The 22,456-nt window shown below is 45.6% G+C and overlaps 1 protein-coding gene across 4 annotated transcripts in view; it reads right to left on the bottom strand.

Moving 5' to 3' along the window:
* The window catches only part of GPLD1 (glycosylphosphatidylinositol specific phospholipase D1), a 64,321-nt gene that overhangs the window by 7,951 nt on the left and 33,914 nt on the right, over window positions 1-22,456 (bottom strand). For all 4 annotated transcript variants that reach the window (XM_025999303.2, XM_072729024.1, XM_025999302.2 and 1 more), the window contains 13 exons: window positions 18,761-18,868; window positions 18,508-18,535; window positions 18,280-18,419; window positions 15,391-15,456; window positions 13,297-13,417; window positions 11,023-11,159; window positions 9,318-9,504; window positions 7,655-7,765; window positions 6,266-6,340; window positions 6,012-6,168; window positions 5,357-5,498; window positions 4,512-4,617; window positions 4,333-4,426 (listed from right to left, as the gene is read on the bottom strand). In XM_025999303.2, coding sequence (XP_025855088.2) covers window positions 4,333-4,426; window positions 4,512-4,617; window positions 5,357-5,498; window positions 6,012-6,168; window positions 6,266-6,340; window positions 7,655-7,765; window positions 9,318-9,504; window positions 11,023-11,159; window positions 13,297-13,417; window positions 15,391-15,456; window positions 18,280-18,419; window positions 18,508-18,535; window positions 18,761-18,868 — 1,472 coding nt within the window. The remainder of the gene's footprint in view (window positions 1-4,332; window positions 4,427-4,511; window positions 4,618-5,356; window positions 5,499-6,011; window positions 6,169-6,265; window positions 6,341-7,654; window positions 7,766-9,317; window positions 9,505-11,022; window positions 11,160-13,296; window positions 13,418-15,390; window positions 15,457-18,279; window positions 18,420-18,507; window positions 18,536-18,760; window positions 18,869-22,456) is intronic.

Raw genomic sequence — 22,456 nt, 5'->3', positions numbered from 1 at the left:
CAAATGGCTCCAAGTGCACAAGGGTGGGAGGAGGAGGAGGAGTTGTGATGATCACTTCCAAAACTCTTCATTTTTATCATAATCTATTAGAATGCATAATTTAGAATAATTCCATCAAGTTTCTTTAAATTTTAAATTCTCCAAATTTAAAAATAAATCAGTTACTGGGACGCCTGAGTGTCTCTGCGGTTGAGCCTCTACCTCTGGCTCAGGGCGGATCCCGGGGTCCAGGATCAAGTTCCACATCAGGCTCCTTGCAGGGAGCCTGCTTCTCTATGTGCCTGCCTCTCCGTCTCTCATGAATAAATAAATAAAATCTTAAAAATCAGTTACCAAGTCATGAAGACATGGAGGAATCTTAATGCATAGTATGCATAATGCTTAAAGAAGCTTATCTGAAAAGGCTGCAGACTGGGGGGTTCCAACCATATGTCATTCTAGAGACGGCAAGCTAGGGAGATGTAAAAAGATCACTGGCTGCCAGGGTCTAGGAGGGAGGGAGGGAGGGATGAAGGGATGAGCACAGAGGATTTTAAGGCCAGCAAAACTCCTCTGTATATAATAATGTAATGGTGGATACAGGTCTTTCCACGTTTGTCCAAACCCGTGGAATGTTCAACACAAAAAATGAATTTTAATGTTACATTCTACAGCCTTAATTACAATGGTGTGTCAGTGTCGGTTCTTGAATTATACCAAATGCACAGTCTCTGGTGCAGAAGGTCCATAGCAGAGGAGGCAGTGTATGGGTGGAGGTAGGGGATCTACAGGAAACCTCTATACTTTCCACTCAATTTTGCTGTAAACCTAAAACTACTCTTAAAAATAAGTCTATAAAAAAGGGATTCAGATACTTTAAATCTTTGGCCATTCAAAACATCTCATTTGTGACAGATGATAACTAGACTTACGGGGATCATTTCATGATGTATAAAAATATTGAGTCATGGTGACCTACACCGAAACTGATACTTTTCAATAAAAAAAATTTAATATATCTCATTTCCCTGTTGAGGCAAATCAGGGCTTACCATACACATTTAAGACGAGAAAAAAACCCCAAGGTTATGCCTTAGTATTTCTCTCTAAAGTAATTCAACAGACCCTTGGTTTTTAAAAGGGTATGGGGGAGGTATTCTTTACACCCACAAGTGTTTTTATGATTTCTCAAGTTCACTTACTGTGACAGCAGAAAACAGCTGGTGTAAAGCACAGATGCATCCCACTGGCTGGGCTCCCTCCCAAGCCACGGGGAAGGGGACACCACCTTGCGGCATGGCTTCACTTGTAACTGATAAACTATGGATCACGTTATTTTGTATCACTGACTTTTAGGATTACCACAAAATAGTCAAAACTTTGAGTGTCAAACTTGTGAATGCCAAGATTTTTTACATTATCATTATAAAAGGTGTGGAAAGTGCTCCCCAAAAAAGTATAAAGAAGTTCTATAGCATATATTTCTTTGTGGAGCTTGATAACCATATATGTATTAAACAAAATGGAGATTGTTGGGGGTTATAAAATTGTATACGTTTTACATTTTAGCCATCTCTAACTTTTTGCTATTATAATTGATACTACGATAAATATCTTTCCCTGCAGTTCTGAATACTTTCTGAGAGCAGATTCTTAGAAGTGGTCCATAGAACTCCAAGGGAACGAGTATCTTTAATGCTCTTGCCATTTTGCCAAACGTTTCTGAAAGGGCAGTATCATTTTACATCTCACCAGCTCTGTAGGAGTGCCCACCTCATCTCAACTTTGCCATTTTTGAGTATTATCATTTTCATACTGAAAATGCTTCATAGTTATTCATAAGTACCCGATAAAATCCCCACTCAACATTTAAGTTGTTCATTCTGTGCAGTGGCCACATTCTGAACCAGACTGCTGGGCCAGAGACAGAGCCCAGGAGGAGAGAGATGGGTCTGAGAGAGTCAAGCTCCAGACCACTGCCCTCGGGGATCACCCTGAAAGTACATGGATTGTTCAAAGTTAGATGAATCTGTACCATAGAGCCGAGATGCCCAGACTACACTGAAGCACTTTGGTGAGCTCACGAGGATACTGCGGATATTCTGACCTTTTGAAGGTGACACCGTGACATTGTCTGCCCCCTACATGAACTACCTGTTGGAGGCAGCTCATGGTTTTAACACTAGGTCCCTACAATTCTTTCAGTGACACATCTTTGCAAAACTAAACTAGGATTTTAGGGGTTGTTATAATAAAATGCAGGTACCATGTGGATTGAAAATGAATATGGTAGTGTCCAATCTGATTCCAGGCTTGAGAAGTTGTACAGTGCCCAAAGGAGCCAAGCTGTTAGGACACAGATTCAGCATATGTGTCACAGCCACATGGGGCCCCATGCTCAGCTTAATGCACTCCCATCACCAGCTTGAAATTCTGATTAATTTTGCAACAAGTGCTCTGCCTTTTATACCAAATTATGTGGGTAAAATACAAGTAAAAAACAGGAAAATTAATGAGGGCTAGTTTGTATAAAATACAGATATGTAAACTAACCTTTTTATATTTTATGCAATATTTTGTAACAGGAAAATCCTAAGATGGTAAGAACATGAAAACAAAGTCTGGAAAGCTCTAATCACAGCAATCCAGTAGGAGCAGAAGTAAAGCAAATAAAATCACTTGTAGGTGTTGCAAGAGTGTGGAAATCACCACCTAATCTCTGTGAAAGGGTGGGAAAACCTCAATTACTCCAAATGTAAGTCAGCAAGTTTCCGGTGTTACAGTGCTTGTTACAGTGCTTCCGGTGTTTTTCATGCAATGAAAAAATCTAGCCATTCCTGGGTGGCTGCCTGGCTCAATCCATAGAGTATGAACCTCTTGATCTAAGGCTCATGAGTTCAAGCCCCCTGTTGGACATGGAGCATAGTTTTAAAAAAAAGAAAAGGAATGAAAGAGAAAGAAAAAAATCTAGCTATTCATTTCCCAGTCCACTCTGCTTTTTTTTTTTTAAGTGATTTTTTAAAAATTTTATCTATTTACTCATGAGAGACACAGAGAGAGAGGCAGAGACACAGGCAGAGGGACAAGCAGGCTCCATGCAAGGAGCCTGACGCGGGACTCGATCCCAGGTCTCCAGGATCATGCCCTGGGCTGAAGGCAGCGCTAAACCGCTGGGCCACCCAGGCTGCCCCCACTCTGCTTCTTTAATGTGTGAAACAACAATCTTCCTGAAAGATAATTTGACAATATGTAAGAAGAGCCTTACTATTAGACGTCTAGTCCCAGAATTCCACCTCTAGGAATCTGTTTTTAAAAACAGATCCCCCCCAAAAAAATAAATAAATAAAAATAAAAACAGATCCAGAAAGGCAGGGTTTTCTGTACATGGATGTTTGATAGGTAAGACCTTAACAGTAGTGAAAACTTGAGAACATCCTAAATTTCCAGCAATAGGATAATATTAGTAAATTTGGGCATAAGCACATGGAAACAAATGTGATGAGTATCGAAAACCATGTTCTAGAAGAATCTTAGTAACATGAGAACACACTTGGAATATAAAATTTTAAAACTAGGTGTGAAAATTTATATGTATATATTATGTATATTTTATATTTTATGTATTTTATATACATATATAGTGTGAGCTTAAGTTTTTAAATATCTGGATAAAGGGTGATTTCTAAATATTTCTTTGTATTTTCATAAATTTATACAATAAACATGATTCACTCTGATCATCTTGGAGGGAGTAGGTTCTGTTGTTTTGTTTTTAAGATTTTATGTATTTATTGAGAGTAAGAGCACAAGCAGAGGGAGAGGCAGAGGGAGAAGCAGACTCCCCGCTGTGCAGGGAGCCCAAGGATCCCAGGAACCTGGAATTGGACCTGAAAGCAGATGCTCAACCGACTGAGCCACCCAGGTGCCTGAAGGGAGTAGGTTTTTGTTACCTTTTTAAAACTCTTTCCCATAAAGTAAATATAATAATGGTTTATTAACATAGGTCCTCAGAGCAGACCTAGTCCTGGTGAACTGATTTATAGAATTTTCTGAATTTCCCTCTTGCTCCAAGCCCAGTGGGACAGGAGCTTTAAAAACATACTAGGTTACTTTCATGCAGGATTTTCACAAACCCTTGAGGTGGATACTATAATCTGTATTTTGCAGATGGTGATACTAATGTTCATGGAAGTTAAGTAATTTCCCTAAGGTTAGCTGCATGCTATTAATGAGAAAAGGGAATATTCAGAATCAGGTGTGTCTGGCTCTAGATTTCACAACTTTTCCCCAATAGGACATAGTCAAGGAGCCACTTGACTAAAAAGCAGCCGAGCTTCATGGCACATGACCTACCATGAGTCGGGGCTCCAACGAGCAGCACTTGTTTCCGGGTCCCGTTCACCATCACATGGCCACTGGACAGGGAAGACCCCAGCTTCCCCATCGTCTGTGAAATGCAATGAATCAATACCTCACAGCTCAGAAAACCCTCCATGGTGTCTGCTCTGCTGGGGAGGGAGCAGCAGCCATACCTTGTCTCCAGAAATGGTAAACCAGCTTCGGCAATTTGGGGGAAAATAGCCATATACCCGTCCAAGGCTCTGTTTCTCATCCTGAGCACGGAACAGATGGCCCAGACTGGAAGGAAGTATACACAACTGAGCTGCTGGGGCGAAGATTAAGAGCTGGCCAAGTATTCAGGTCCAGGCAAAGGCACTTCCTCACCCCCCCCCCCCCCGTGATCCCTGGCACGTGAGCGGGGTGGCTTGCAGAGTGAATTCGCAGTATGAAGACTCTCCAGATACGAGGCTCACTGACCTGCCTCCCCACTGAGAGCAGATAGTGGGATGCCTACTCACGGGCTGAATTGTATTCCTCCAAAATCCACATGTTGGAACCCTAACCCCAGAACCTCAGAATATGTATATTTGGAGATAGGGTCTTCAAAGAGGTGGGGCCCTAATCCAATAGGACTGGTGTCCTTATAGAAACAGAAGAACACCAGGGATGTCGGCATACACAGAAGAGGCCATGTGTGGGCACAGGAAGAAGGTGGCGGCCTGCAAGCCGAGGAGAGAGGTCTCAAATCTACTGCCAGTACCTTGACCTTGGATTTCTGGTCTCCAGAACTGGGAGAAAGTTAATTCCTATGGCTTACGCTAGCTGGGCTGTGGGACTTTGTCACAGCAGCCCAGCAAACTCTTGCACCTTTCTATCTCGTTTTTAAACTTCTAAGGAGGAGCATTTGCAGCCTTACCCTGTAGCTTTTCCCTGCAGGGTAAGAACTCAGCCCCTCTGTGCGTCCCACCCCTCACGGGCTCCCACAGCTGCAGGCATCTGCTCCTTGTGCCCACTGGGCCCCAATAGGGGCACTCACCTGCTGGAGTTCTTCCAGGTTGGGCTCCCCACCAACAGCAAAGTTCTGTTGTGCACGCTGACCCCGTGGAGGGAGTAGCCTAGCCAGGAGAAGTCCTCCTCACCGTGCACCATCCAGGGGGCCGCCTCCACGTTCAGCTTTTCTACGCAAGACAAACGAATGCCTTTTACCTTACGTGGGAGGCTGCTGGAGGGGGGGTGGGCTGACTTACACACCCCAAGTTGTTCCAGGGCCCCAGTGTCAGAAATGGGTCCCACACCTCATATGAGAAGTAAATTGCTAGAGCTCAGGTCAGCAGAGTGAACCTGCAATGCAATGTAAACAGAGCCCCCAGTGGGCGGTTTGGAACATCACCGGGATGCCTCCTGGGATCCTGTGCTTACAGGGAAAGCCTGTGCCAACAACCTATGGGCCCCCTTGGGTTCTGGACCTAGAAGTTGGACCCCTTTTTGTATATCCAGTGACTCCAGATCATTTGGATGAGTATTTTATCTAGGTACAAGAGATATGAGATACTCTTATCTGCAAGAGTAAGAGCTCTTAGAAACTTTAAGTGAAATGACAATGGAATGTGGAAGAAAGAACGCAAGCCCATAGGCATGAGGTTGGACTAGAGAGCAGGGAGGTCCCCGCCCATCCCTCCTGCAAGCACTACCTTGGTTGCTCCAGCTGGGGGCAGAATAAAACGCAGCCACCATTCCCTTCTGTTTCCCTCCACCTGGTGCAAAAGGGGAGCCCATCACCAGATCGGGCTCTCCATCTTCATTCACATCTGCGGCCAAGAGTGTCCAGCCCAAGTTACAGTAGGTGTCCTTTAGGGGAAACCGGGAGACCACGTCTTGGTCAGAGGCTGTTGGCAGGATGGGGCAAGGTGTGGCCTGCCAGCCCTGGCTCAGATGGTAACTGTACCTGGCAGGAGATGGTGACGTTGGGGCAAGCAGCCATTCCTCCTTGTTTGGAGCCGAAGTAGACGTACACTGCACCCTGGGCAAAAGGCAAGCCACGGGGTGGTCAGAAGGCCTGGGTGGCAACCCAAGAACCTCAACCACAGGATAGACGGGTGACAATGACATAAATCACCCGAGTCCCTACTGTCAGAAGCTCAGTGACAGTCAGAAACCAGGCCTGTGCGTTTGCTGCTGGGCTTAACATGGTTTTTCAGTCTGTCACTTCCATCAGACTGTTGGAGACCCCAATGCTGAAACAGTCACTCTTACCCTTGCCCACCGTGCACACTTGTTCAGTGTGCTGGACAGCTGGCCCACCTGCCTTCCTTTGTGAGCCCAGCTTTGTTTCTGATGCCTCCATGAGGCCCTCCCTGACCCAGCCCATGACTCCTCCAAACATGACTGGTCGTGTGGCCAGCATCCATTTGCCTTGAGACACAGGCCATCATTTGTGGTCACAAACCAGTTCCTAGCTTATAGCTTGCTGGTCTCCCTCCTCACTCATTATAGAAGCGTCTGTGTTCCACCACGAGCCAAGGGCAGGGAAGACTGTGATAAATGAGACCACACTCTATCCTCCCGAAAAGCTGGCCAATGGGCAATGACACCGTGGCGTGGAAGGTACTAGAGTAGAGGCAAAGGATGTGGAGTAGGACAGCAAGGTGTGGCTGGATGACAGCTCCTGCATAGGTGCCATATCAGGACCTTCCAGGTGGAGGGAGCTGTCTGACCCACATCCTCAAGCGAGGGGGCCTGTGAGACTGAAGATGACAAACGGCTCACAGTGTAGAAGCAGAGAATGAGGAGGTAGGGAAGCTGAGCTCATGGCAGGTAGACAGTGATGAAGGGCCTTTGCCCTTTGGGGTCACAAAGGGCAAAGAAGCTGGTGCCCAGCCGTGTACAGGGCCCACATAGACGAGAGCCTCCATTCCAGGACCCAGGATCTCAGTGAGGAACCAGGGGTTGGTGGGTTCTGTGCATGAGAGAGAGGGTCTGGGGAGGTTACCACTCTGCTGGGATGACGGGGGTGGGGGGGGTGGGGGGGGTGGGCCTGGAGTGGCTGGAATTTCCATCCCCCTAATTAGCATTCAGCATCTTGGTGGGGGGGGGGGGGAGTAAAATTTCTGGTGGAATTAGGAAAACTGGGAGGTCAAACAAAGGCCAGGGAGGCAGGAAGTGGGCACCGCCAGGTAACCCAAGGTCACGTCAAGCACCCTAGCCGGGGGGCCGGAGATCGTCTTCCTACAGATGCTGGCTCGGCCCAGGTGGCTGTCTGCTTTCTACAGAGGCTGCACCCTGCCCCACCTCCCCCTCCCTGAGGTCCCCACTCCCCCACCGGCTGCAGCCTTACCGTGTAGGTGAGCTGCTCAGAGCCCACTGATGGCGCTCCCACGGCCAGGTCAGGCACACCGTCCTGGTTGAAGTCCAACACAGCCACAGCCGAGCCAAACCGACCTGAGGACTGAAGAGGCACATGTGACCCACCCCTGGCTGAGCCACAGCCTTCGGATGAGCACGCGATCCCCTGGGAGTACAGAGACCTGGACACCCGACCTGGAAGCCCAGGCCAAGGGACAAATCTGCTACAACTGTGATAGACCTGCCACCCGCCCATGGGATGGCTCTGCCCCAAGGACCTTCTTGGCCTGTCAGCTTTGAGGGGAAGACGAGGTGCCAGAGAGAAACGGGTCCGTTTCCACAAGGTCTAGGGTTTTAGAAAATGGTCTAGTGTCCACTGTGCCCTGCAATAAGGGCCAGGCTCCCTTTGGAAAGGAACCAAAATAATAACCGCACACACCAGCAATGATAGCTAACATGTGATCAGCACTCAGGGGGTTCTAGAGCCACACTGTCCAGCGCGGTGGCCCCTGGCGACATGTGGCTACTATAGTTACACTCGGGTTAAATAAACTAGAAACTCAGCCCCTCAGAGCCACTAGGTGCCTTGCAGATGCTCAGAAGCCAGGGCACTTAGTGGCTTTCCTCTCGGCAGCACCGCTACAGAACACCTGTACCGGCGCAGAAAGTTCTGTTGGACGGCACTGCCAGAGACGCCGCTCTGAGCACCTGACACACAGGAGGGCAGGCGCTTTTATTGCCTCCACGTGCACGGTTTACAAGCGGAAAACCCGGTCCCATCGGGGACCATTTCCTTCCAAGATGATTTTCTCCATCTCGCATCTCCCACTCTCTAGAATCAGCCCAGACCGAAAAGCAACACTTGGTTCCCCTACTGTTTCACAACATCTAGAACAAGGAGTGCTCTTGCACAAGGGGAGGTTTGCCACATACGTGGGGCCCAGAACCTGCATCAATTACTGATTGGCCAATCGTGCTGCACCTGCAAACAATGGCATCTGTGAAGATGCCTTCGTACAGGGCGGGAAACTCGATAAACCAGAAAGGATTGCTCCAGGACACAGAGCACTTCAGGGCAGCCGGTGAGAGCGCCTGCCAGCTGCAGGCGACCCGTGCCTTCCCCACCAGGGGCACCATCAGGCCCTCCTGCGGGTACCCCCTCATCCCTCCACAAGCACTGAATCCTTGAGCAAACGCTTGAGATGGCTCCTCCTAATCCTTCATCCTTGCAGCTGGGGACACAGGGACGGGGAAACTGGGTAAGCAGCGTGTGGGAACTCCTTACAGCTTTTCTGTGAAACACACATTCTTACAAAACAAAAATTTACATATAAAAAGAGGGAAGCTTAAAAGAAGGAGAGGGGGATGTTTTGTAATATCAAGAAATCACACCCTGACCAGCTAATCAAAGCAGCTCCAAGTAAATGGCAGGTGTGCTTTTGGCAGGTATCTGACTAGCCGTTCAGTTAACGACAGGATGAGATAAATGGAGTGAACAGGTTTTTCAAAATGAGAAGAGTTACAGGGACGTAGGCCACCAGCTGTTTGCCGCTCTCGTCATCCTTGTCACTGGCTATTCACTTGGAGAATCCGCCACGGACGATGCGCAGCAGCTTACAGACTCTAAAAGGGAAAATCAGGGACAAGTGCCTCACCTGGAAGCCCTCCAGGATCACGTGGGCCTCCTTGTCCAGATCCAGGTCGATGGGGGGCAGGCCCAGGTCATTGCCGTAGAGGAGGTATATGCGCCCAACTTGGACGTGGCCGGGGCGGCTGTAGCCCGGGGCACCCACCACCAGGTCGCCGTACCCGTCCTGGTTGAGGTCAGCCGAGGCCATTGCCCTGCAGGGGAGAAGAGAGGACCCCCCCACACTGCTCTCCTGTATCTGCTGAGCGATCCGGGTGAGGCAGTCTCCTGCTTCTTTCCTCCCCAGAACCCAACCCTCGAACTGCCCCCTGTACTGTAAATGTTTGTAAATGTTTGTAAATGTTTTACAGTTTGTAAAACTGTAAATGTTTTTGCCCTGCCTGACAGCGGGGAATCTCTCTTCTGAGTTTGTGTCATTTGTGTGACTCAGGCTTGCTCTCCAAGAAGCACAGCACTGGAGATGCGAAGGCCTCTGGGTATTTCTGAACCTTAGGACCCAAGCAGGTGTGAAGCATCTTCACAAGGCACCGCGTCTGGTATGCAGAACCCGGAGCGGCTAAGCGCGATCCCGGGCTCCCCCAGAACACAGGGGAAAGCTCCCCCAGAACACTCGGCTGCGTCCGAGTGACCAGGTAACAAACAACTGAATGGGGCCTGAGACAAGCATGTGTTAAGTGTGTCCTGTTCTTTCTACCATAACTGCATAAGGTACCTCGTACTGTGAAGAAACTGAATGTTCAACGTCTTTCGTAGATGAGTCTTTCTAAATGAGTCTATGGCCTACCAGTTATAGAGCAACGGCTCAAATATCTGTTGGAGCAGCCAGAAGGACCAGAAATCACTTATTTCTTCTAGTTCTTATGGCCACATAAAGACTCAATGGCAGAACAGAGGAAAAAGAGAAAAGAAGTCTCTGAAGGGGTTGATGCCAGGTGAGAGGGCCCTGGGGCCAGTCCCTGCACTCCTGGGGCTGGATGCCCAGGATGGATCTCTGTAGCACCCCTGGGGCCAGCAGGCCCCCCAGGGGGCCTTCTTTGGCTCTTTCAGGAAGGCAGCCAAGAAGACCCATTATGCACAAGTGAACCACCAATAAACACAACATTCACCTCCTGCACCTGTGCTGGGGTTGAACGCGTCAGTGACCCAAGACAGAAGGGCTGTCAGCACATTGTTCCAAGGGAAACTGTCATTTGGATTTAAGAAATGTGGTTGAAACCCCCCCCCCCAAAACCCCCAGGAAACAGTCCCCTTTCTATCCTTGGGCTTGGTTTTGGTTATTAAAATCAGAGGAATCCCCAACATTCTATTTATAAAATTACAGTGGTGTACTCAACTTTAGTCATAGGAAGGGATGATGTTCCACTCACTCTAAGAGCTCTGTTTATACGCTTCTAGTATCATTAGATTCCCAAAAGTCTGTGACATTAGGTCTTTAAGAACATCAAAGCTTTATAATTGTTCTACAACACCTCATCTTTGTAATTATTCAGTAAAGTGAAAGCTCCTTGTATTTTTTTTTTTTTACATTATGACCAATTTTGAGGAGATAGTTTCATCTTTACAATAACTTGACCACTAAATTAATGTTTCTGTTGATGATGAATTGATTGGAATACAAGGAGCCAAGAGGTGCCGTCTATACCATCTATTGAATAACTGAGTGGACTTCATACTGAAGGCAGCTGTTGGGTGTAGGAGAAATTGATACTTACCAACCAAGTCTTGCATAGGGAAAAGACAGGTAATAAGAGGCCAAAGGGTTGGAGACATGTTTCCATGACTGCTGAGCGCCTGTAAACATTGTCCGTATGTTCCTTTCCAAAGCCTGGTACATAAAAGTCAGGGAATCCTGGAAAAACAAAAATCATTGTAGGCAGATAAAAACACATGGCAAAATCAACACAACTATTATTTCCTGTCAAAAGTAGGAGACTTTCTAAAGGAAAATCATGTTGACAAGTGCTCAAGAATAAAGCATTGGTTCCTATCAATAAGTAAGATCACTTGGGATGAGCAATGCGGGCAGGGAAATCACAGTCCCCAATAAGCACCAAGGGGGGCAGATACAGCCCTAGAGTTCACACCAGCATGGCAAGAAAGAGTCAGCTAGGCCTTAACCTGAACCAATGTCGAGAGAGTCTGAACTAACCTGCAGAATGTAACAAGATAAATGTAATGGATTAAACACCTTAAAAGTTTATTCAACCTAGATCTATGACTCTATTTGTGTTTATGGGTGTGTGTATGTATTTTCCCCCAAATGAACTGGAACAAAACCAGGATGCTAAAAATAGCCTCCAAAATCAAATGGAGGGGCTGCTGTATTTGCTTCAAGCACGAGAGTTCATCTGCAAAGCCTGGAACGAGGGGATGGTGAGTCCCCAGCCTGGGATGCTAACATGCCCCGAAGAACCTGGCCCCATACTAGATGCCTCCATGTCCAAGGGATACAATTCTAAATCCACTCAAGGGCCACAGGAGACCACACAGGAACTCCAGGGGCTGCCTGGAGCGGAATTGGCTCAGAGCGGTGGGCTCCCTGCAGCGCTTGGGCTCCAGGGAAGAGCAGGCGAAGGGCCCTGCAGGAAGGGGCTGTGCCTTTTCCCCTCTCACCCCTCTGGCAGGCAGGCTGCCCATGGACGCTCATCCAAACGCCCAGCTCCACCTTGCTTGTTCATCCAGGGAGCACCTAATCAGCTCCTAGAGGGGTGCCAGGCACCAGGACGAGTTGTGGGAATAGAAAGCCCCTCCCCTCCAGGACTCACCCTTTTGTAAAGGAAACAGATCCAAGAAACTATAGGACAAAATGGTAAGTCTGTGATAGAGGGTCCCATGACATAATGCACGGAGCCCACGCAAAGTGAAATCACAGAGCCCCTGGTTCAAAAGTTATTATGAATTTTTTTTTAAGATTTTATTCATTTGAGAGAAAGCATGTTCGAAAACGGAGGGAGAAAGGGTCTGAAGCAGACTCACTGAGCAGGGAGCCCAACTCGGGGCTTGATCCCACAAAAGCCAGACCATGACCTGAGCCCAAACCAAGAGTCAGAGGCTCAATGGACTGAGGCACCCAGGCACCCCTAAGTTATTAAGCATTGTAAGGCAGTGAGAGCAGAGCACTAACCCAAGTGTGGGGCCCTTCTCAGGGCATCCATGGCCCCCCCGGGTGATAGCACAGGTTGCACACCCACAACGCAGGCCTGCCCAGGCCCAGGCCCAGGCCCAGCTCCCACAGGCACAGTTACACTCTTTATGAACCCACTTCTAGATGTTAAGAGCCCTTCACAATCCAACACCTGCTTCCCTTCCCAATCCTCTCCTAACACCTTGTATCCCTTGTCTTGTTTTCCAGGCAAACTCTTATCTCCAAATATCCCCAGACATTCCCAAGAAATATATTCTCACTGTTGAAATACTATCTGCTAGTCAAGACCTAACCCAAAGACCACCTTTGCCATGAAGCCTTCTCTGATTCACAGTGGAGATAGAAGTTTTATCTTAAAAAGTATTCCCCACCCACATGTTTCTTGTTGCATTCTACTTACATATGATTATTTATTGATCACCCCAGTTAGACAAATTTTCTAAAGATGAGAGTCCCTTTCCCTGTCATCTTATACTCCCTAGTCAAGTGTCTGACACTTAAAAGGTGATCTCCCGGATGGATTTCATACACAGTGAACCCCTGCCAGGGGCTCTGTGCAGTGAGCCTACAATACTGCTGACACAGTTTTCCCAAGGATGAAGCAGGACTGGCCTGGGTGCCAGGGCCACCTCAGGCTTCACTGGACTTGCCAAAGGCCACGGAGATTCAGACCCACACCCCAGAACATCTCTGGAAAAAAACAGATTTGGAGGCCAAAGATATTTGTGGCCTGGCACATGGGCAGGCGACTCTCAGCGAGGGATTAAACACCAGTGAGTCCACAGGACAACATTGCGGGGGCAGCAGGTTCCTCTTCCCCAACCCAAGCAAAATTTCTTACCGAGGTCCAGGAATCCACACTAAAGGACACACCTCTTTGGGTATATTTTATATTTTTCCCAACATCTTTAGTTAGGTATGCAGTCAAGTTCCTATGGAAATCATTTTTCTGTACTCTAGAGCTGTGAGAAAGGGAGAACAAACAAAATGAGTGAACGACAGGCCCCTGAATAACGGCGTTGAAGAATATACCAAGTTGATCACAGGTTGGAGACCATAAAGTTCTAATATCTGGAAGCTGAAGGAGAAAAACCCTCATCGGACATTCCACAGAATTTTAGTGAACATGTTTCCAAGGCTTAAAAGCCTGTCCTTATCAAAAATACTTCCCAGAGCCTCCAAGTCCTATAGCATAAAAGGTGTGAATTTCTTCCAGATTATTAAAAAGTATCAAAGGTGTTTTAGTATTTCACACACGTGGTCAAGAAACAGTCTGTAGCTATTTGGGAAACTGTGTGTGGGCACACGGATTTATCTTCAAAGACATGCAAGAATGAATCATACAATGAAAGTATATTTTCAAATTCTTGCATTCTAAAGAGACTACAAGCCTGATGCCTAGAGGAGCCACACAGGCTTCAGAAGTGATGGAAATGGAACCCTACAGAACAGGAATGAACAAAGGGGCCCATGTAAACTGCCGTCAGTGTAGGGACTCTAACGATCTAGACACTGCACGCCCCATCTAAAGGCATAGAAAGAGAAGAGAAGAAAAGAAAAGAAACGAAACGAAACGAAAAGAAAAGAAAGAAAAGAAAAGAAAGGAAAAGAAAAGAAAAAAAAAGAAAAGAAAGGAAAAGAAAAGAAAAAAAAGAAAAAGAAAAAAGAAAAGAAGGAGGGAGGGAAGGGAAGAAGGAGAGAAAAAGGGAGAGAAAGAAAGAGAAAAAGAAACGGAGGGAAAGGAAGAAAGAAAGAGAAAGATTTGGGATTTATAGAGAAACAAATGTTCAAATTCCATCTGCCATTTACAGCCATGTGATTTTAAACAAGTTGAAAGAAAGCAAAGCAAAACAAAAAGACAATTTAAATAAATCAGACTGCAGGGGCTTACCTGAATCTTCCTGTTCCTCCACGCTCCACGCTCCACGCTCCACGCTCCCTCTTTATTACCTTAGGACCCTTCACTGCTCTGCCCTGTTTGAGTATCTAACCCTTGCTCACACAAACTATCTCAGTTGAAACACTATTTCTTCACCAAGAGCCCTCATATGACAGGATTGGGATGCTCTGGGGTGCATCCCTTTCCCTCCTAACACTTGAGAGTAGTTATGGGTTCGGTTCTGGGTCCATGCACCTGCCAAATGCACGCCCCAGGAGAGCAGAAACACTCTCTGTCCCACGCATAGTGAGGCCTTAGCACCCAAACCCGCTCCTGGCAGCTAGGGATGAGGAAATATTGCTTTATTAATGTTTATAATATTAACACAGCTTTTAAGTGCATGTGGTTGGGAATACATACCACCTCTCAGAATACAAATCAGGACCACTGGCCTTCTTCCTCAGAAACTCCCTGGAAATCTCACCCTGTCTCATCCATAAATGACTTTTTCAGGGTGAAATCTGGGAAAAGGTTATGAGTGATAATAAGGAAAGTAAGAATATTATTAACTGCCATTTTTATTGTTTATTGAACAACTTAACTGATATGACCTAGTTGCATTAAACTTAACTTTACCTCCATTCTTGCACACCACCCAGACCATGATTTTGGGAATACGCACATGTGATTTTTCTATTTTGTCAAAGGAGGAAGCTATACCTCAAAAAAAACATTAAGTGATTGAAAATCACATGGCTGTAAGTGGCAGAACTGGAATTTGAACCTCCGTCTATACATCCCATGCCTTCAGTGTCTACTGAGCATCTCTCTGGGCAAGATTTTTTTTTTAATATTTTATTAATTTATGGGGAGGGTGGTGGAGGAGCAGGAGGAGGAGCCAGAGGCAGACCACACTGAGTATAGGGCCCAACAGGAGACTCGACCTCAGGACCCCGAGATCATGACCTGAGCCAAAACCACAAGTCAGAAGCTTCACTGACTGAGCCCCCAGGCACCCCAAGATCATCGATATGAATATTTTTGGAATCCACTTACCCCTGGGTGCTTGTTTTTTGGCCACCACATGCAATGAACAGAGGGTTCTCGGGCAGGTTGCAGTCACTGGGGAAATAGTCAAAGGGATCAGGCATGTACCCACCTCCTTTTCAAGCATGAATGTTACTGACAATAGGTGGTGCACTTCACACCGCCTCCTGCAGAGCGGTGCAGGGTGTTCATCAAGGAACCTGACACAACTCGGAAGAAAACATGGTCCTACTTGACAGGGCAGGTGAGTTGAGTGCAGGCAGCACTACAGTAACACAGCCCCACGCTCCAGTCACCCCGACTCACAACCTGCCCCGCGGCCCCAGTCCACCTGCTGAGCGACCCCACACTAACATGAACTGGCCAGGAGTTCAAGATGGGAAAAAAACAGATTCCCAACTGCACCCCCTCTCTGCCAATGATGCCCATTTCTGCTCCAATAGGTCTTACTTTCTCAATCTCATTTCTTTAAAAACAAAGATCTGTAAACAGACAAGGCCACCGAGAAAATGGAAGAAGTGAATTTTCCCTGGACTCTGAAAGGAAGCGCTCAGTGTAGGGTGCAGAATATGACATTAGAAGAGTCTGCTCTGGAGGAAGATCTGACGGGGTCAGTAGGGAGCCTTCACTACAGGCCAGGAGTCAGAAAACAAGGTGGGGAGAAGCTGAAGGCAAACTTCTATCAAAATCTTTCTGAGGGCCAGCTTTAAGCTTAGGAAAAGATTCCTCCTCAAGGTCCCACCAGGATTCGGATGGGAATTCCTCAAATGCCACAACCAGGATCCAGACAGCAGCCTTGCAACAGAAGCACTACAGTTATCAATAGCTTTTTAATTACGTAGAGCTCTGGCTGGGAACGTAACCACCATTTTCTCACGGTTTCTTTAAAAAGATACACTCAAAGCTTCAAGCAACAAATGTGCTTTGGAAGATCATTCACAGCTAAAAAATGCTTATAATATGGAAATGTGTACATGTTTCCTTCACTCATGAATTTGTATCCTCTTTCCTGGGAGCCTTCTCCTCTCCAAATTTCCCATAAAGCTCCATGAATTCTTTTTTTTTTTTTTTTTTAAGATTTTATTTATTTATTCATGAGAGACAGAAAGAGAGAGGGGGGCAGAGACACAGGCAGAGAGAGAAGCAGGCTTCCTGCAGGGAACCTGACGTGGGACTCAATCCTGGGTCTCCAGGATCACAGCCTGGACCGAAGGCAGTGCTAAACCGCTGAGCCACCTGGGCTGCCAAAAGCTCCATAAATTCTGATGAATCTCCCTTTGTCTATGTGTGTAAAGTGCCATCAATCCATGCACTTTTCTGCCTTGACAAGTTAGAATATCAAGAAACAAATCTATTTCTTCTCAAATAGTTCTCCTAATGGAAGAATAAAGTCTAGCCGTCTGAGCTGTTTGGACAACCTAACCAAACACCACAGCTGTTCTCCACTTAAGGACCATTACACATGGATTTTATAAAACAAATAAATGCAGGTCATTCACACTCACATGACCAATATAAACTTAACTTCCTTCCAATAAAAAATATAATACTAGTAGCTAACATGTATTAAGTGCTAAGCCATTTACAGAGTGACCTCACATGCTCCTCCCAACATCCCCATGATAAAGAGAGAATTATCATTCACCCCATTTCACAGATGAGAAAACAAAGCTTAGGAAGGTTTAGCTACTTGCTTGGGATAACTCAGCAGTGACAGGAAGGTCTTGCAAATTCCAAAGCCCATCCTCTATCATTGTGTGCATCTAAAAACACACCGCCACAGAGGGAGAGCCTGGAGTGTTCACAGGAGGCTTGTTTCATTATTTTAAAAAATAGTATTTATATTGGATTATTTATGTTACTGTTTACCAACTGTTTAAAACAGGTTTAATATTTACAGCCTAATGTCAAATTTATCATGCAAGGGAATTTTGTTTCAAATCACAATGTATAATTATGGTCAACATTCTTTGAATACTAGCAAAAGCTTTTAAGGGCAAAAGAACATCATCCAGCATAGAATATCCTAAAGTTACAAGTATTCAGGCCCCTCCAATTTAGAACATCTGCCCAACGCTCCTCAGCCTGGAACAACTGCCTGGTGCAGACTCAGCTCTAGAACCATCTTTCCCACTGCATGGCTGCTGCTTGAGCTTCACACCCTGCCCTTTCCTGCATGGGGTGCTCCCTCCACTGCTCCCTCTCCAGACCCCCACTGCACCCCACTTGGTTTGGCAGCCTGGGAGGGCTGCACAGACAGTGGACTGGTTGTAAGCTGGATCTGAGAGGATCCTTAGCTCTCTCCTACAGCAGGGAGACTGTGAGCCTACAGGTCTATTGCAGCTGGAAGTAGGGTACTGCAGTCTACCCTGGTCTACATGCCCTGGTTCACGTCTCTGGCTAACACTCATCCTGGACATGCAGGGCAGGAGCAGAAAAGGAGCTGGAACCCAGACACCATTCTATATGGGCTGAATGTCAGACTCCACCAGAAGGCTGTGATTTACAAATCCATCCATTTCTGATTTTACTTGGGTCAGTGAAGTGCTCTTTGAAACCCTTTGAACCTGAGATGGCAGCAGGGGGAGAGGAGGCTCACTGAGCCAGGCTGCTGGAGCCTGTGCACAGCACCAGTCCTCCCTGAAGAAGAGACACAGCCACAGTTCTTCAAGATCCCCCTCCTCTCTGTCCCTAAAACAGGAGACAGCAGCACATGTCACCAGATGGGAGTGCACCTGGGTTCTGAGATGACCATTTCCATTCTTCTCCTCCTTAGTTAGGACAGGCTAGCACTTCTTGAGACCTTTGCATTTGCTCAGTTGGAAATGTGAGAGCAGCACCAGGGAAGGGAGGGAAGAGGCAGAAGTGGCTGGTCGAGGAGGGACGGCAGTATCTCACCTGGTCCCATTCTCTAACATGAAGCTCATCAGACGGTAGATGTTAGTGGACCAAAACGCCATGTCATCCAGTCCTCCCAGGAAATATTCTTGGAATTGTTCCACCAAAAATGGGGACTTTCTGGAGAAAGTGGGATAAAGCTATGGCACAGAAAAAGAAAACTTATCAATAGGTGCTCTTTCTGGTATCTTTATAATCCTTTAAAATTTTGAAGAATAAAACCCTTACCTTGGAAATAGCTAACATCTCACCATACCTGCAACATGAACAAAATTTTTGCCTGTTGAGTTTGATTTGTACAAAGAATTGAAGTAAATAAAGAAGAAGCTCCATCAACATCTATCTACTCTCATGCAACTGCTTTCAAATAAGCAAAAATCCAGAAATCCAAACTCCAACTCAGGAAACTGAAATATCAAAAAGTGCGCTAAGGAAATTCACATGAAAATCAGCTAAAAATTCTCCTCTGGGTCACACCTACATTTCCAAGAATTGAAGGTATGAACAGTCAACAATTGCACTTTTGGTGATGACTTCTCGGCCATAGAGTTTCTTGTAAATTCCCAGCAGATCTTCAATGGGCACATACCTGAGAAAAGCATTGGAATAAAATAAGATTCTGAAATTAAAGAGGATTTAGGCATGATTATTACATGCCAGGGCTTTCGGTGAACTATTTATTTAATCCTACCTACAAGCCCAGGTACCCACTGGACATAAGAGGACACTAAAGCACAGAAAAGTGAATTGACTTCCCTAAAGTTGCAGAGCAAACTTAATTCAGTATTTATGAAGGTACATTTGAAGACAGAAAACTAACTATAAAGTATGAAAAGGAAGTTTAGTCTTGTGAATTCACAGTTCAAGAAGCAATATATTTTTATTTTTTGGAGCACTGAATTATTCTCAAATGTTATTACTATTATTTTTTGAGAAAGAGAGAGAGAGCAAGGAGGGGAGGAAGAGAGGGAGAGAGAGGGTTTTAGGAAGGCCCCATGCCCAGTGTGGAGCCAACACAGGGCTGAGATCAGGACTTGAGCCAAAATCAAGAATCAGATGCTTAACCGACTTAGCCAGCCAGGTGCCCCAAAAGTTATTATTTTTAAAAATATCAAAAATGGCTCCTCACCCCAACATCCTGGTTTTAGAATACACAGTGTAAAGTGACAAAGAGAATTCCAAGTCAGACTTTTGGTTGACAGCTACTCATTATTTCAGTTGGAAGAAGAGTAGCATACATGAGCTTAATGCTGAACCATCTTCCATCTGGATTTCTGAAGCCTTTGACTATACTGGACAGAAACCACAACCAAATAAAATGTGATTATAGTATATGTATAAGAAAGAATCTATGGAGATATCCACTTTTTAATTTACAAGAGCACCAGGGTGGTCCTCCCAATAAAAATAGCTCTAGGCTGGACAAAATAACAAAAATATTTTTTTAGATGAATCATTGTGCTAGCAAGGAAATGAAAAATTTCCAAAGACAGCACAAATTGAAACTGGAAACTTTAAGAGGTAAGAGCAGAAGCCAGCCTTTGCCCTGAGCACTTGGAGATTTTTCCGATGGCTGCGTTGTATGCAGGAGATGTGGGCGGAAGTGTAGGAACTAGCCAAAGCAGCCCATCTCAGAGGAGACTCCACTAAAGGCTATACCCAATGCATGAGTATTAGGTAGAAACAAACCCAACCTATTATTAAAAGAACAACAAAGAAATTGGTCTTCATCTTGACAATAGATAGAGAAGGGCAAAATATCTCTCCCACTAAAATTGGTAATTACTACCCGTCCCACAAATGATCTGTCTGCATTCATCCCATCTCTGTAATCAAGAAAACTTCAAGGGCTGAATGTAATTCAGTGTGGTCTTAGATTAATGTGCCTCAAGGCAGCCTTCAGAAATCCAGACAAACCCTCACTGGAGATGCAATTCTATGTCCATCCATGAGTAATTAGAGAACTGTGGGACATAACCAAGTAAGCCAGCATGATTACAGTAAGAGTTGCTAAAGTAGACTTGAAGGCAGTAAGCATTCATTAGAGATGAGAAGGGTCAGTATATCATGACGAAAGGTTCAACTCACCAGAAAGACATAAGATTTTTACACTGGAAGGTACCTGCCAACATATCTTCAAAACAATAAACACTAATTTGACAGAACTTCAAGGAGAAATGGAAAAAATATCCACCATTGGTGAGGGAAATTTTTTAACAAGGTTTTTCTCTCAGTAGTTATTAGATTGACCTAATATAAAATTAAAAGGCTATTTTATTTATAATTTTAACAGTAAATTTAATAAGCTTACACTAATAAACATATATGTAACATTAGGTAAAAAATTGGAGAACATTCTTTTCAAACACAGATGGGATATTTACAAGAGTTGATTATATGCTGGACCTTAAATCAAGGCTCAACAGGAGACTCCTGGCAAAGATGGCAGAGTAGGAGGACCCTAGGTTGATCTCATCTCACAGATATAACTAAACAACCACCACATCAATGCAAACAACCCAGAAAACAACCCAAAGAATGGCAGAAGAGTGGTGCCTGGCTGGCTTAGTTGGAAGAGCAAGCAACTCTTGATATCAGGGTTGTGAGTTTGAGCCCCATGTTGGAGATAGAGATTACTAAAATTAATTAAGTAATTAATTTTAAAAAAAACAATAACAACAACAAAGACTGGGAGAAGAAACCCCACAACTAAATGTAGTGAAGAGTCCACATCGAGGAGAGTAGAAAGTGCGGAGATGTAGTGGGGGTGCTAAACCCCACAGGTCTGGCCACCAGAGGGAGGAAGCCATGGTTTTGGGGTGGGGTGAGAAGCAGATCGTCACACTGGGAAGCCTTCAAGAGTGAGCTATAGCTCCATAACATTTGGTTTTGAAAATGAGAGCAGCTGAATTTTCTGAGTGCTAGCTAGTGGAACATAAAGACTGGAACTTAAAAAAAAAAAAATCAGTGGGCGTGGCTTTAGAAGAGCCCAGAGGGTGACAAGAAGCTGAGTCTCTGCCCTTAGAGAGATAGCATGACAAACAGTCTGCAGAGACAGAACACAGAAGCAGTAGTTTAAAAAGTGTAGAGGAAAAAAAGTAGGGGGCATAAAAGAGGGAGAGTGAGTTACTAATCTCAAGAGTTCACTGAGGAACTTTTCCAGGAACAGAGAACTGGCAGGCACCATTTCCCTCTCCCACTCACCAGCATAAACAAATGTGGGAACCAGCACAGCACCAGATTTTACTACCCGACTTGCATACACCACACTCTGCCCCCTCCAGCAGGGCCCATCTTAATCCCAGTGCTGCAGATCCCCTCACCCAGAACACAGGCACAAACTTTGCCAACACTGTGTCTCTCAACCTCCCAGAGAGGACTTGTGCACCTTGCTAAAACTGCACCCTCTGCCCGTGTGTACTGTGCAGAGCAGCCTCAGTCTCTCCACAGCAGCTGTGCATCCCCTGTGGAAGAGGCCTGGGGTACACAGCTTGAAGCAGCACACCACTGCCTTCATGAGTCATGGAGCAGCCCCAGTGAGCCCCGGTCTTTGGGGCTGCAGGTCCCCCATGGAAGAGGACCCACACCATCATCTTAAAAGTGCATACCTCAAAAAAAAATAATAAATAATAAAAAATTTTAAAAAAAAGTGCATACCTCTGCCTAGTACTTTTAAGAGCAAGAGATGCAGCTGACCTTCCTAACAAAGAAAAACAGAGAGGAGACAGAAGAATATGTCCCAAATGAAAGAACAGGACAAAAATCACAGTAAGAGACCTAAGCAAAACAGAGATAAATAATATGACCAGAAGGGAATTTAAAGTAATGATCATAAAGGTACTCCCTGGACTTGAGAAAATACTAGAAGACATTAGAAGATCCTGAACATGGAGGGGAAAAAAAACCAATTGGAGAGGAAGACCACAATAATCCAAAGTATTTTTACTTTGGATTATTTATAGAATAAATAGCAAGCTAGAGGAAGCAGAAAAACAAATTAATGACCTGGAAGACAGAGTAATGGAAATTAACCAAGCTAAGCAGGTGAGAGAGAAAGAATTATGCAAAACAAGAATAGACTTAGGGAACTCAGTGGCTCCATGAAGCATAATGACATTCACATTATAGGGATCCCAGTAGAAGAGAGAGAAGGGTGGGGGGAGTAGAAAATTTATTT

The sequence above is a fragment of the Vulpes vulpes genome, chromosome 12 (genome assembly GCF_048418805.1).
Source record: "Vulpes vulpes isolate BD-2025 chromosome 12, VulVul3, whole genome shotgun sequence".
In the NCBI taxonomy this organism is placed as follows: Eukaryota; Metazoa; Chordata; class Mammalia; order Carnivora; family Canidae; genus Vulpes; species Vulpes vulpes.
The sequence above is the reverse complement of the archived record's forward strand: the minus strand, read 5'-3'. Positions and strand labels throughout refer to the sequence as shown.